The 16465-nt window shown below is 36.6% G+C and overlaps 1 protein-coding gene across 4 annotated transcripts in view; it reads right to left on the bottom strand.

The window, feature by feature from the left end:
* Positions 1 to 8036: 8036 nt before the first annotated feature.
* Positions 8037 to 16465, bottom strand: part of wt1b (WT1 transcription factor b) — a 28364-nt gene continuing 19935 nt past the window's right edge. For 2 of the 4 annotated variants that reach the window (XM_061964226.1, XM_061964229.1), the window contains 3 exons: positions 12177 to 12266; positions 9551 to 9634; positions 8037 to 9409 (listed from right to left, as the gene is read on the bottom strand). In XM_061964226.1, coding sequence (XP_061820210.1) covers positions 9288 to 9409; positions 9551 to 9634; positions 12177 to 12266 — 296 coding nt within the window. In that variant the 3' untranslated portion in view covers positions 8037 to 9287. Of the gene's footprint in view, positions 9410 to 9541; positions 9635 to 12176; positions 12267 to 16465 lie in introns of all 4 variants that reach the window. The other 2 variants (XM_061964227.1, XM_061964225.1) reach the window with 2 other exon arrangements.

The following is a 16465-nucleotide window of genomic DNA, read 5'->3' as shown; positions in this document are numbered from 1 at the left end:
CAGTGTTTTATCGTTCATAGTTAATATAGTAAATCCCACATTCTTTATTTTCATGTACATTCTGGGTGTCACATTCAGTAAAAACATTTAAAATTCCATTCCATTTTTGTTTCATCTGACCACAGAACTTTCTTCCAGAAGGTCTTATCTTTGTCCATGTGATGTCAGATGAAACAAAAATTGAGCTGTTTGGCCACAATACCCAGTAATATGTTTGGAGGAGAAAAGGTGAGGCCTTTAATCCCAGGACCACCATTCCTACCGTCAAGCATGGTGGTGATGGTATTATGCTCTGGGCCTGTTTTACTGCCAATTGAACTGATGCTTTAAATGGGACAATGAAAAAGGAGGATTACCTCCAAATTCTTCAGGACAACCTAAAATCATCAGCCTGGAGGTTGGGTCTTGGGCGCAGTTGGGTGTTCCAACAGAACAATGACCCCAAACGCACGTCAAAAGTGGTAAAGAAATGGCTTAATCAGGCTAGAATTAAGGTTTTAGAATGGCCTTCCCAAAGTCCTGATTTAAACATGTGGACAATGCTGAAGAAACAAGTCCATGTCAGAAAACCAACAAATTTAGCTGAACAGCACCAATTTTGTCAAGAGGAGTGGTCAAAAATTCAACCAGAAGCTTGTGGATGGCTACCAAAAGTGCCTTATTGCAGTGAAACTTGCCAAATGACATGTTACCAAATATTAATAGTGCTGTATGTATACTTTTGGTCACATTTTCAGTAGACCTATAATAAATTCATAAAAGAACCAAACTTCATGAATGTGTTTTATGACCAACAAGTATGTGCTCCAATCACTCTATCACAAAAAAATAAGAGTTGTAGAAATGATTGGAAACTCAAGACAGCCATGACATTATGTTCTTTACAAGTGTATGTAAAATTTTGATCGCGACTGTATGTATACATAGATAGATGGATATATCGGCCCCCAGATAAAAAAAATTCTTGAAATTTGGCCCCCCAGCCAAAATAATTGCCCAGGCTTGGCATAGGCAGACTTGTCATGGTGAAGAAAAAAATATATTTTTTAACATTTACTTGAGTAAAAATCCCCAAAATTTCTACACAAACCTAACATGAGGCTTCTGCAAGCAGAAAGAAGATGAGGGTGTGTGTGGCCTACTGGCTGGTCTGCTTGTCACAATGTCGCCAAAATAATGTTTGCAGGGACTTTTTTACACCATGAAATTCTAGTTTGTAGAATCGACAGCCTGATTAATGGTTTGATTGACATCATGATTCGTAAATTAGCATGTTGCTACCATGTTTCATCAGCATTGAAGCCAAATGAATCCATCCATCCATTTTCTACCGCTAGTCCCCCTTGTGAGGCTATATGAAGGCTTATATATATATATATATATATATATATATATATATATATATATATATATATATATATATATATATATTTTTTTATTTTTATTTTTTATTTTTTTAATTTTTATATATATATGTCTATATATAAGATCAAAAACGTCTCTAAACTGGACTTCCAGACCAAACGGAGGTGATCATAAAAAAGTACTGCATGTTTCCATAAGGGCTAAATAGTGCTGCTTCAGGTACTCTGTAAAAATGTTCATTGTAAATTCACAGCAAATTGCTGGCTAATAATTGCATTACTTTTACAGTAACATTTAGCTTGAGAGTGATTTTGTTGTGATATTACAGAGGATTATGATTACAGTATTTTTACTGTAGTCAATTGCTGTATATATATAGCATAAGGGTATCATAGTTTTTGGTAATGTTACCGTAAATTTTGATTACCGCATTTTGCTGGAGAAAAAAAACATTCAAAAAACATCCTGTGAAATCTTGACCATTTTTTTATTGTGTAAATACAGTAGGGTAAGAAATATAACGTTCTTTTTCTTGTTATGCTCATAAGTAGCCACCTGTATAACAGTAATTGAAGTATATGATTACGGTGTATGAGTTGGAAAAAAGTTATAAAAAATCCAAACATGACTGGAACAAAACACATTATCAAATTAAATATAAGTTTAATGAAAAAAAGTATCACGATCATCTCACATGAATTAGAAATTGTGACAACATTTTGTAATGGGGGGGGACATCAAAATAAAATCCGGCTTAGGGCCCCAATTTAGCCCCGATTGGTCTTATAGTCGGGTCACTATGTAAGTTTTACACACAAACAGGGGCGCCGAAAAGGGGGGGTAAAGGAGACGGATTCTAGGGGCCCATGATGGAGGGGGGCCCAGAGAGGCCCCTAATGATGATGAAATTATAATACAGAAAAAATAATGACACTGTGTTGGGGGCCCTGTAAAGATTCTTTTCATGGGGCCCAAAATCCCTAGCGGCGCCCCGCACAAATGATGTTTTCGAAAATGTCCACTTTCAAACCGGCATTTGAAATGTTTGTTCTTGACACTGCTGCGGCCAAAACCTAAAACAAATACAAATAAAACATTCAGTTATAATGTCAATTAGACATAATGTTAATTAGGTTTTAGATTTTTTTCTATAAATGGTAACCTAAAAATGCTTCAACCTTTCTAAAATCATACTTAATATATGTGCAATTGTTAACGGTGGAAACGTGTCTGTTTGCATGTCTGTAAAAACAAAGGGGTGTCCAAAATACAGCCTGGGCCGCACTTGGCCCGCCAGCGCCTTCAGTTTGGCCTGCGAGACATCATAAGTTGAATAAGGAATCTGGACCGCGGGCTGTTTCCAAATTATTATCATACTGTATATCTGATGGATCTTACTACTGCAAATTGACCATTATTTTTGAAGTGTTGGTGCATATATCGGGTCAATGACCATTCATTGTGTTTTGGAGCAACTGTAGCAAAGCATCTACTTATATGACCAACCTTCCCAACTCACGGTGCAAAAACAAAATGCAACCAACACAAAACGTCAACTCACATGGTCACACATAATACAACCTGTTCACCAAACTTTGTGGAAATTATAAAAAAAAAAAGCCCAAGCACCATAAAAAAAAATCTAAATTACACTCATTTAAATACATCGTAATGCATGATGGGAAAGATGTAAAACACTTATCTATGTTTGATGCATTTTAGCTGCTTGATATTTTTGAATGAGTACAAAACTTTAAGGAGGTCGCCACCGAAGTAAACAAGGTAGGAGTCACACTTTCACATACTCTTTAAGTCCAATTATATTAATAACTAATTATATATTCATTATGTTAATATGTACACATACATAAGTATAGGCTATATGTATATATATATTACACATATATGTTAGGTCAGGAAAAAACACAAAGGCTATTTCATCCCTACAAGCCTGTTTCACAGGTTTTCCTGCTCTTCAGGGGATTTTATTGAAGTGTCTGCGGTTGTTATATATACATAGGGTACATTACATGTGGGTGTGGCCATTGTTACACAGTAGTGCCTTGTTTCTGTGCCGGCATGATGAGATCAGTTTGTTGCGTTTGTTTAAAGTGGGCATGCTTGGGTGGTAAATGATAAAAAAAAGTTTTCTTTCAGGCACAGGTTTCTGTGAGTCCAATGTATGTCTCTGTGTTTGAGTTGTCCTTGCGGGTGACGCTGGCTTGGTAAACAACTGATGTTTTTAAACAGGTTCCGTTGAGTGGGCAGTTAAGCCTTTGTCTGCAATTGCAGCTATCTGTGGCGTTAGAGTCGTTAGCGGTTGCTTGTCTGTGAGTGCTCAGGATCTTTTTGTTATGTGAGTCAATGGTTTGTTTGATATGAATAAATGATAACTGGATTGTACTTGTATAGCGCTTTTCTACCTTCAAGGTACTCAAAGCGCTTTGACACTACTTCCACATTTACCCATTCACACACACTTTCACACACTGATGGAGGGAGCTGCCATGCAAGGCGCTAACCAGCACCCATCAGGAGCAAGGGTGAAGTGTCTTGCTCAGGACACAACGGACATGACGAGGTTGGTACTAGGTGGGGATTGAACCATGGACCCTCGGGTTGCGCACGGCCACTCTTCCACTGCGCCACGCCGTCCAACGGATAAACCACAGATAAACCTAACTTGTATATATACATATATATATTATTGTTACTTTACATGCAGGTCAGATTATTTTAGCCCAAGTCAAAAAGTTTGAACACCCCTGTATAGAGAGATTATGGCCAACTCGGTTTTAGAATTGGTGTCCTGTAGTTAGGTTAGGGGCTTTTGACCAATCAGAGAGAGTATGTACGATCTCCTAAAAGATTGGTCAAAAGCACCTCACGTGACTTGTCGTCATGGTGGACACCAAACTCTGAAATGGAGTTGGCCATACTCTTTCTATACACGGCTGTGCAACAGCGTGCACACTGTCGCCATCTAATGGCCTGGTATGCACATTACATTGTTTTCAGGTGTTTTGGCATTGCACTCGTTCTATATTGAAACTGAAACTCTTTCTTATGAATCCATAAGGAGGAGGTTGTGAGATCAATACAGAGGTCTCTAATGACAGACTATTTAAAGGCACAAATTCCTTGAGTGTTCTCAACACTGAGCCTTGGCAGCCTGCAGTAAGGCGTGTAGTGGGTTGAGTAAAATGTTCAAGTCCCTCTGATCTCCCTGTGCTCCCTGCGGAGTGAGAACAAAGGCAAAAAGTGCTTCTTAATCAAAGTGTTGGATTAAGAGACAGGGAAAAAAACACATCAAGGCGATGTTATACCTCATGGCCGTTATGTGGATTACAAAAACAAGCCGCTTCAAGTGAACGACTCCTGACCCTGAAATGCTGGAGAAAGGCAGAAGACTAAACACACCACGGCTTTGCGTGTTTACACGACCACTCCCAGGTACATGATTAGCCTGCAGAGCGCTCACATCGGCTCATATTTTATTAACACACCTGCTGCAGCTGAATCATCTGATCTCTTATAGGCCGAGATGTCCCGCTAGTCCGTCCACATGATGCATATTTGATGGCCATGAGAGCCCCCTTCCTGTTACTCACTTCCGTCCGCATTAACATATTTATTGTGGCCACTTTGTACGGCACGGAGGACGACAGTGAAGGCAGCACGGGGTGAGTTGAGGGGATGGAGGCTGCACTCATACTTGCAACCATCTTGCTTTGTGTTTCACATGCAAGCCAAGTCAGATACTGCCATCATGTGGTTTTAGAGTGGAGCTTTTTTTCTCTCACTATTATGGACAAAAATACTTTGCTCTAAATCCATCCATCCATTTTCTACCGCTTGTCCCTTCCAGGTTTGCGGGGAGGGGGGGGGGGGGTGCTGGAGCCTATCATTATTATTATTAAACGTGTGTTTGTTTTTTAGAAACATGTAGAACATAAATACTTAATCTTGCTTAAATTTCCTTTTTATTATTATTCGGCCTGCAGGAAGTCCCAAGTTAAAATTTTATTATTTTTATTTATTATTTATTGTATTCTTTTTTAAATTCTAATACATTTTCTACCGCTTGTCACTCTCAGGGTCTCCTAGCCAGCCCGGCCCCCTGCCAACATTTTTTTTAACCCAATGCGGCCCCGAGTCAAAAAGTTTGGGGATCCCTGGTCTATACAATACAGCCATCTAACGTCTTGGAATGGCAACTGCATGTAAACCCACTATATAATACAAAACAGTACTTGCCATTGAGATTAAGAAGTGTAAGAAAACAAGATACAAACTGGATAGCACAGGGCAGTGTTATATATATATATATATATATATATATATATATATATATATATATATATATATATATATATATATATATATATATATATATATATATATATATATATATTATATTTTATAATTAATTATTTCAAGGCTAGCGTGGTCCCCGTGGTAGTGGGGGCGCTCGGAGCAGTAACCCCCAAACTGGGAGAGTGGCTCCAACAGATCCCAGGAACAACATCTGAAGCCTCAGTCCAGAAGAGCACAGTCCTAGGAACAGCCAAGAAACTGCACAGAACCCTCAAACACCCAGGCCTCTGGTCGAGGACCTGAGCTTGAGGATGACATAGATGCCACCCCACCGGGGTAACAAGAAGATTTTATATATATATATATATATATATATATACAATCTATATATATATGTATATATATATATATATATATATATATATATATATATATATATATATATATACATATATTATATGTATATATATATATATATACAGGTAAAAGCCAGTAAATTAGAATATTTTGAAAAACTTGATTTATTTCAGTAATTGCATTCAAAAGGTGTAACTTGTACATTATATTTATTCATTGCACACAGACTGATGCATTCAAATGTTTATTTCATTTAATTTTGATGATTTGAAGTGGCAACAAACCATCACCCAACCATGCAAATTTTGCATTTCCTTTAGAAATCGAGGTCCCAGAGTCTGGAGGAAGACAGGAGAGGCACAGGATCCACGTTGCCTGAAGTCTAGTGTAAAGTTTCCACCATCAGTGATGGTTTGGGGTGCCATGTCATCTGCTGGTGTCGGTCCACTCTGTTTCCTGAGATCCAGGGTCAACGCAGCCGTCTACCAGCAAGTTTTAGAGCACTTCATGCTTCCTGCTGCTGACCTGCTCTATGGAGATGGAGATTTCAAGTTCCAACAGGACTTGGCGCCTGCACACAGCGTAAAATCTACCCGTGCCTGGTTTACGGACCATGGTATTTCTGTTCTAAATTGGCCCGCCAACTCCCCTGACCTTAGCCCCATAGAAAATCTGTGGGGTATTGTGAAAAGGAAGATGCAGAATGCCAGACCCAAAAACGCAGAAGAGTTGAAGGCCACTATCAGAGCAACCTGGGCTCTCATAACACCTGAGCAGTGCCAGAAACTCATCGACTCCATGCCACGCCGCATTAACGCAGTAATTGAGGCAAAAGGAGCTCCAACCAAGTATTGAGTATTGTACATGCTCATATTTTTCATTTTCATACTTTTCAGTTGGCCAACATTTCTAAAAATCCCTTTTTTGTATTAGCCTTAAGTAATATTCTAATTTTGTGACACACGGAATTTTGGATTTTCATTTGTTGCCACTTCAAATCATCAAAATTAAATGAAATAAACATTTGAATGCATCAGTCTGTGTGCAATGAATAAATATAATGTACAAGTTACACCTTTTGAATGCAATTACTGAAATAAATCAAGTTTTTCAAAATATTCTAATTTACCTGTATATATATATATATATATATATATATATATATATATATATATATATATATATATATATATATATATATATATATATATATATATATATACAATCTATATATATATATATATATATATATATATATATATATATATATATATATATACATATAAACAATTAACATTTATTAACACACACAAATGTATCGTTCTCAGAGACCTGGATGAAGAGGGTTAGTCAGATCCTAGAGTCGTGATGGGTGGATATAGAACCTTCTCCAAATGTCATCTACTTACTTCTGTGATGGGAACATGGCACCAAAGACTAAATCTGGTGTTCAAAAAGCCCAACTGATTGGATGCCTTTGCTCCAAATTTTATGGAGTCTGTTTCTGACATTTTGGTTTGAAACGTGCATGATTGTTGAATACATGTCCACTTTTTGTTGCACAAATAAGGATTAAAATCGAGTGCTGCTAGTGTGGTGGCCTGTCTCCTGCTATCGACTCCATGCTTTTGACACTTTACTGGAAGACATAGCAAGCCTAGTGTGCTATCATGGAGAAGGGAACAGTACAAAAGCATCCATTTTATACAGAAATGAAATGTGGATATACTGCAGCCGCAGGCCATGACTCTACTACCAAAGGGCGTAGCACCAGAATCTAGTCCCACATACGCAAGACTCCTAAAGGAAACCCTCATTCCACCCTAAACCCAACATCGCCACCGCATACAAATCTTGTTTCCATGTACTAAAAAAATAATTATTGCATGGATTTGGTTGAAACAGGCTTTTTTTAAAAACACACGTAAAAACCTTAATTACAGTTTTTGATGTTTTAAAGATGAGATTAACATATCTAGATAACACCTCCTTAAGAGTTTTTTTTTTTTTTACAAAAAGTGCTAACAAATTCAATATAAAGAGGCCAGAAGCTGATTTTAAACAAGCATATAACCTGTCATTATATAGGAATATAATTATGTAAAGTTTTCCTTTACTTCAGAGTGTGAAATACAGATCAGCTAGTACACATAGGATTAGCATCAGTGGATAATACAAATCATAATAATACATCATTATGATTATCATGAGTACATCCCCTGGGAGTTATGTCTCACCCGGTTTAAAAACTAGTGACACCTCGGTTTCTAACTTTATTTAAGGGTCCTTGGACGCACCGCAGATACGTGCAATGAGATGCAAAAGTGAAACATGTATGCTGCCGCAAATAAGATGTATTATATTTCCATATTTCTTCTGTCACCTCATCCTTATTCCAAAATGCCTTTGGCGGTGTGTGAATGCTTTAAGGTGAGCTTTGATGACGTCTGTGTTGAGTGAAGTGTTCGAAGATAGATTTATTCAGGTGGAACGAACCATTTATGACATCTTATTTTGTAACTTACATATTTAAATAGAAGGAAAAATTTTTTTTAACTTTACAATACTCTAGGGACTCCCCTGTGTTTGGGCCCCTGGTACATCCTCACTTACCACATGCTGCAATGTGGTTAGCAACTTTTTCTCAGTACTTCTGTGCATATCAAAAGGGTTTTAATGGTGCAAGTAGGGGCCCTGCAGGAGGCTTGGTATGTGTTCTTTTTTTGGTATTTAAAAAAAAAGAAGAGATTTATTAAGCTCCAGATGTTTCCAGTTATGAAGATGTGCAACTTAGATTTAGGGGGGTGAGCCCTGCACCCCGTCAGCGTGGTGCTGTTTTACTACCTGTCACCCCCCAACCCCCATCAATTCTCATAGGTGGCCTCTTATAAGCTGACACACACTTAAGAGTGATGTAGATCACATTTATAGATGTACAAAACATAGAACATACAAAAGGAATGTGTATAAAAGAAAGCCACATACAGTATGTACAAAGTTATTAGGTGTGCATGTTGTGTATTTACAGCCTCTTCATTTCCTCAATCCAGTTTAGCACATTTTGTGGAAGAAAACAAAAGAGTGCTATGAAAAATCATTCCTGGGCTGGGAGTGGAAATGACCCAAAAAGAGTGCATCTTGTGTGCATCAGCTGTGCTCTCCGCCTATGCACATTTGGCAAGGCACCATGACCCCTGACCTGGCTCCCAGCCTTCTCTTTGGCTGGCACCGTCCTCTTTGTCCTCTTCTCAGATGGCCGGCTGCAGCTTGGTCAGGTTCCTTTGGTGCATGCTGTGGTGGCGCACCAACTCGTCGGAGCGGGCAAACTTCTTCTGACAGTTGGGCCAGCGGCAGGTGAACGGCTTCTCACCTGAGCAGGAAGAGGAGGTGAAACATTCCAAATGAGGATGCAGTTGTTTTTTTTACAAAAATCTGAATGATCTCCATGTTGTGAATCGCCAGGGGAGGAATGCAGTGGAAAGAAATAAAAAGGTATACGCACTTGTTTTACCTGTATGAGTCCGAATGTGAGTCTTAAGGTGGTCTGACCGTGCAAACTTTCGCTGACACGTCTCGCACTCGAAAGGCTTCACTCCTGACAAAAACACATTAATTAATCATAAAGCAAATTTAATGCATTGAGCTGACCACAATATATCCCCCTGTGTGGTTATATTCCTAAACTTATTTTCCTAAAATGTCTACAAAATTAAGTATTTATCCTTTCTATTTATTTCGAATAAAAGTTGTTTATGTATTTATATTTATATATTTTAAATAGCTTTTTAAAAAAAAATATTTAATTTTTTTTTTTTGGGCTTTATTACAACGGATTTACAAAATTATACAATATCTTGTTCGTTAACATTGCTCCTTTTTTCTTTTTTAAGAAATAAACTTAAATAAAATATAAAAATAATGGGAAAACTGTGGGGGGAAAAACACTCCAGTTGCTACATACTCTTATGCATGCATATACATAAAATCATACTCATACTAATTGTACAGCAAATCATATTCAGTATTTCATAATTTAAGAAGAGATTGAGTGCTTACCTATGCTTATCAAATACTGTATATACACATTAACACACACACATATACATACATATACATATATATTGTATGTATATACATATATATATGTATATACATACATATATTAATAAAAATAAAAATAAATATAAATATAAACGCAACACTTTTGTTTTTGCTCCCATTTTTCATGAGTTGAATTCAAAGATCTAAATGTTTTACTATACACACAATATCTATTCCTCTCAAATATTGTTCACAAATCTGTCTAAATCTGTGTTAGTGGGAATTTCTTCTTAGCCAAGATAATCCATTCCACCTCACAAGTGTGGCATATCAAGTATGCTGATTAAACAGCATGATTATTGCACAGATTAAAGTACCAGTAGAGTGGAAAAACAAGTTGCCCCTATATTGATGCTACCATCGCAAATATGTGATTTATGACACAAAAAGACTTCCAAAGTTTGTGAGTAAATCGATATGATCAAAAAAGTGTCATTCTAACAAACATTCCCGAGCCATTTTGAGCGTTAATGAGTAAGCTAGTCACGTGATCCGTGACGTGGCGATAGGAACCCGAGACCCCTTCCCTATTAACAACAATGCTAATCATGCAGACTTTGTGAAAGCCAACGACAATTACTTTGGGAAAAAAATCAAGATCCAGAACCTTATATTTTTTAGCTCGAAACACAAAGTGGATGAGCAATAAGTTTTATAAGCCATCGAGTGCTAAACGAATGCAGCTTTATTGTGACACTAAAGCAACACTGCTAGGTGCTAAACATACAAACTAACCATAATTAACCATAATAAAACAAACACTTTCAGTACAATTTCCACTCTTGCTGAGATGCCAACTGACGGGACGCTCACATAATTCCGTTTAGATGAAGATTCAATCGCAATTCTCAGAAAGAGCTAAAAAAAAGTTGCTGAAACTACGTCTTTTCCGCCATCTCGAGGGATGTGAAAGTCGACCAGCCTATCAGTCCATGGCCACATTTGTCTACTACCAGGTGAGAGATGCATGAATTATAATCTAGAATTTACTTTTAGCAAGTTTGAGAAGAAGGAGAAGCAGCCGCCAGCTCAGTGTGTTAACAATAGCAGTGTAAGCTAGCATTAGCTCACTGCTAAAATAGTCAGTCTGTGTTGGCGCTTATAATAATCACTCATATTTGGTCAATTTTCAGGTCACGACATGTAAATGGAGTATTCTTAGCACTTTCTGGATGTTTTTAGAGGGCATAATGAGTGCAATAGAGGACCCTCAATTGTTAGCTATTTATTTACGATTTCGAATGCATAAAAAAAGCCAAGCATATGTGTTCTTGTCTTACATAAGAATTGTAAATGATAGACTGCACATCTCTGTCCAATATTTGCGTATTTCCAGTATGACCGATCTGATAATATGGTCAGAGTGCAGAAGCGTTTGGTTGATTGATTGAAACTTTTATTAGTAGATTGCACAGTACAGTACATATTCCGTACAATTGACCACTAAATGGTAACACCCGAATAAGTTTTTCAACTTGTTTAAGTCAGGGTCCACGTAAATCAATTCATGGTACAAATATATACTATCATCATAATACAGTCACAATCACACAAGTTAATTATCAGAGTATACTGTTACAACATTGACGTAGAATCTACAGAAATACCTGGAAATATTCGGAGTGGAATATTAAAAATGGCCGATTGAATGTGCAGTATTTTGTGATATTTAGACGGTATTTTCACATACTTTGCGAATTGTAAATACAATTGGATATGGTTTAATGGCTACAGTGAAACACAATTAAGCATATAAAGTCAACTTCATGTTCCACTCTATTGGTACTTTGAAGCATCGCCGGGTCATTTGAAGTATTAAAAAAGACTGGCTGCACTTATACATTCAACTATGCTATTTGAGTAAAGCACGATTGAAGTGTAGTTGCACAACTTAGTGGATCAATTGCGTAACTACAGTTTAAACAATATTTTTCCACAATCAAACACTTAAGAAAAAGAAAAGTGGAGATATTATTTTTGACGCATGTTGAAACACCAAACCTAAAAACTGGCGCCAAGTAAGAAGTTATGTTAACCTGTATGTCTGCGCTGGTGCCGCTTCAGCTGGTCCGAGCGAGAGAATCCCCGACCGCAGTCTGTAAAATCGCACTGGTACGGTTTCTCTCCTGCAACATAAACCATGCACATTGTCAGTATTGTTGGCGTTCAATTGCATTTTTATTCCGTGCATATCTAACATGGTACTTACATGGTACATACTTATGGCAATAAGTAAGTCTAAACATTTCACTGGTACTTCCAATTATAATCACAATTTTTATACTGATCATCCTCTGCTGTCAATCTTGTTGTTTTGTAAACACAGCTACTATAAGCTTCACAAATATTTGGACAATGATAGTTTTTTTATGATTATGCCTTTACAGTATAAAGTGTATTAGTAATAAATCTAAATATTACAAAAAATAAATCATCATGCAATTAAAGTGTTGATTTTCAATTTCAATTTAAAAGGTAACTTTATGAGAGACAAAAAAAAGGTTTATTTTTTTCGCTTTGTAACATAAAAATCGTCTCATTCTAGGTGCTGAGCAATGCAGCGAATGGGAGCAATCAATTCTTCCTCTGAATCACTTTAAAATGCATTAAAAAAACCCGTCAACAATACTTATTTTACGTTCCGTAACCCATATAATAACCGAGCTGTAGCTACATTGTTATTGTAAGAGCGAACATTGAGGAACTCTTTTTGTAGCGTACTAACACGTCGGCATGCTTCGGTATTAGCAGTAAAAGCTAACTACGGCAAGAGATGAGCTAGCTTCTACGTCAGCACGGAACGTGTTTGAGTTTGTAATGCACAACACTGCGATACGACACCAATTTGTATTGACTGAAAATCATGAACAATCATATTACAGTATCTGTAAAGTATTAGCCTACATTTCATTATTTTTGTACACAGCTGAGCTTGCCAGACAGCGTATGTACTGTAATTGTAATAACCCGCATGGCGTGCTGCGTGTATTATGATCGATATTAAAGTGACTCACTCGATGGACAGTTGTTGGTCTGGACCAGCTGGCTGGGGACGTTTGCTGTTGATTTTGTGTAAGCAATCCATTTATGTCAAAATAGCTTGGCTCCAACTTCAATATTTATAGCCTTGTCACTTTCACCTCACTCTATCGGCGTCCATCTGCTCCAGCGTCTCACTCTTCCTCCGTGCTGGCTTCTATAAGCAGCAGTATATTTAGCTTCAAAAAGATGAGGTTGTGAATCCTCATTTGTCCAAAAATAGTCATCTTTGTTGTCTATACCAAGTCTGCTATGATTAGAACACACTCTCGTGTTTGATTCCCAAAGTAGGAACAAATTTAATTTGCCAGAAGTCAGACGTGCACTGCTATGGTAACAGAAATCAATGCGCGGAAGAAATTAGTCCCCGAAATGATTAAAATGATCAAAATACGGTAAATAATGAACATATTACATATTGTTATGAATGATGTTTGAAGTTGTTTTAGAGGGCTTTGAAGGCTACAACGGTGACTCCCATTAGCCACATCTTTCAAACGTTTTTTATCATCTTAAAAATTGTTTAAAAAAAGACGTGTATTCTTGTCTCTCATAATGATTGTAAACGATAGGCAAAATTTCCAAAAAAGTGCAGTCCCCTTTAAGAGCTGTGACAAAACAATGTAATTCACTATTTAGCATTTAGGAATTATAACTACGTGTCCAGGATAGCATACTACACATGCTAAACATATAACTACCAATTTGACACTTGGATGAAAATTATTTGCAGTAAACAAAATGTACATCATTAAATTGCGAGTATTAAACAAGATGATTATACAGTAGCACCTCAGTTTATGAATTTATTGGGTCTGTGACGGTGCTCTCAACTCAAAACACTCTCAAATCAACATCTTCCATTGAAATAAATTTAATTTGTGCTTGCCCCCATAAAACAGCACAATTAAACATGCATTGTGGCTTTTAAAAAGAAAACTAACTTTTAGATTAAAAATATTGTATAAAAACAATCAAATACTATATTGTATAAAAACAATCAAATACTATTAACAACTACAGTAGTTTTATGAAGTAATGTAACAATAACGTACAGTGATTGTCGAGAGGTGGACATCAGCAGCTTTTCAATATTTTCTTGAATAAATGTCCGCCATTTAGGTATTATTTTAACATTCTTGTCTGGCGTTAGACTCATTCTTCCTCAGTATGTTACAGGCCAGCAGTACAAAATGACATAAATTTTTAGCTGGAAGCTAATGCTAGCAAGTAAGACCAGATGTTTCGGGCGGATCTCACGGGGTTCACTGTGACATTTGCTACGCCAACTAATGGCAGGGATGTTTGTAATTTAATGATGTGCATTGCATACAACTTAAAGCAGTGGTTCTCAAACTTTTTTCACCAAGTACCACCTCAGAAACAATTGGCTCTTCAAGTACCACCATAATGACCAACATTAATATACAGTAGGCAAATGTTTTATTTAACAAGTATATTTCATATTTTGGCCACTGTAACATTACACACAGTTTCAACAGTAACACTGTGTTTGAATAAAGGAAAATAAAACACTGTCCTTTAATCGCGTGATGTTTCGGCGTACCACTTGATGGAGCAATTATGTCAGTTGAATCAATGAAAAACAAATGGATATTGTCTACATAATGTACCTTTAGCTGTAAAGTCTTAATGGTAAATATCATATTTTTGTCAAACTTCTTCATTAAAGTTGAAACTCAAGACTTGATGTCATTATTTCAAATTCATTGTGGTTCTGTAAAGATGTAAAGGTATTGTCAAAGTAAAATCATACAAAAACTGTCACTCTGTAAATACTTCTGGACCTTATTGTAACTAAATTTACAACAAGAATGATAGCAAAGAATGTGGTTAAATTTATAGTACAACTCAAACGTTTGGACATATTTACTTACTGTTCTAAATGAGGTGATCTAAAACCTTTGTATCTATCAGTTACCGTATTTTCAGGACTATGAGCCGCTACCTTTTTCCAACACTTTGAAGATTTCGCACTATAAAACAGTGTGGCAAATTTATGGATTCTTCTTCACTAACGGCCATTATGAAGAGTTGTGTTATTGTTTGTGCTATGATGCCATCTTTTGGACAAGTTTGCTCACTGAAGGTGAAAATGTACCTCCTGTTTCGTTCTTCGAACCGGAAGTACAACCATTCTCAGTGTTTCTGCTCGAAATGATTGTAAAATCATCCCTCCAAGAATCATGTTTTATTTTTACAATATTACTAAAACAATTCATACTTACTAAACCACCCTATGTGTGATGTCTGTAGGAGGGTTTTCATGCATATTTGTATGTGCTAACATAATGTACTCAAACTAGCTTCTTTAGCATTAGCGAATATGCAAACACGTTTACAAGTGTCTGTGTTAGTATTATTAACTTACAATAGCATTCTTTTTTAATTGTTTCAGTTTTGTAAATTCACCAAAACGTCACCGTGGAGTTATTAAGTCTGTTTAGATCAGGGGTGCTCACACTTTTTCTGCAGGCGAGCTACTTTTCAATTGATCAAGTCGTGGGGATCTACCTCATTCATATACATAATTTATATTTACTTATTTATGAAATACATGTTTTTGTTAACAAGTTAAAGGTGTTTAATGATAATGCAAGCATGTTTAACACATATAGTTAATATTGTTAATAAATTAAAGGTGTTTAATGATAAAACAAGTATGTTTAATACATATAGTTAATATTGTTAACAAGTTAAAGGTGTTTAATGATAATGCAAGCATGTTTAACACATATAGTTAATATTGTTAACAAGTTAAAGGTGTTTAAAGATAATACAAGCATGTTTAACACATATAGTTAATATTGTTAACAAGTTAAAGGTGTTTAAAGATAATACAAGTATGTTTAACACATATAGATTCCTTTCTTTCATGAAGACACGAATATAAGTTGGTGTATTACCTGATTCTGATGACTTGCATTGATTGCAATCAGACAGTAGTGCTGATAACGTCCACATTTTCGAATGGAGGAGAAAAAAAGTCCTCCTTTCTGTCCAATACCACATGAAAGTGTTTGGTTTTTGGCATCTTATTTGTCCGGCTTCCGTACTCCTTTGTATACACGTTACAAGAAATACATTGTCGGCAAACTCCGTAGCTTGCTAGCGTGTGCACGCCAGCTTTCTGAGACTCTTATTTTGTTAGCGCAACTGTGCAACTGTGCAGTCGATCTTTGGAGTTTTGACGACAGGTACGGCGCCAGAGTCTGTTGAAATAAAGTGTTTCTCGCCTTCCAGTCGGTAATTTTAATGAGCTGGT

Source organism: Nerophis lumbriciformis, linkage group LG06 (genome assembly GCF_033978685.3).
Source record: "Nerophis lumbriciformis linkage group LG06, RoL_Nlum_v2.1, whole genome shotgun sequence".
NCBI classification, from domain to species: domain Eukaryota; kingdom Metazoa; phylum Chordata; class Actinopteri; order Syngnathiformes; family Syngnathidae; genus Nerophis; species Nerophis lumbriciformis.
Note: the sequence above shows the minus strand (reverse complement) of the source record. Positions and strands in the feature narration are given on the sequence as shown.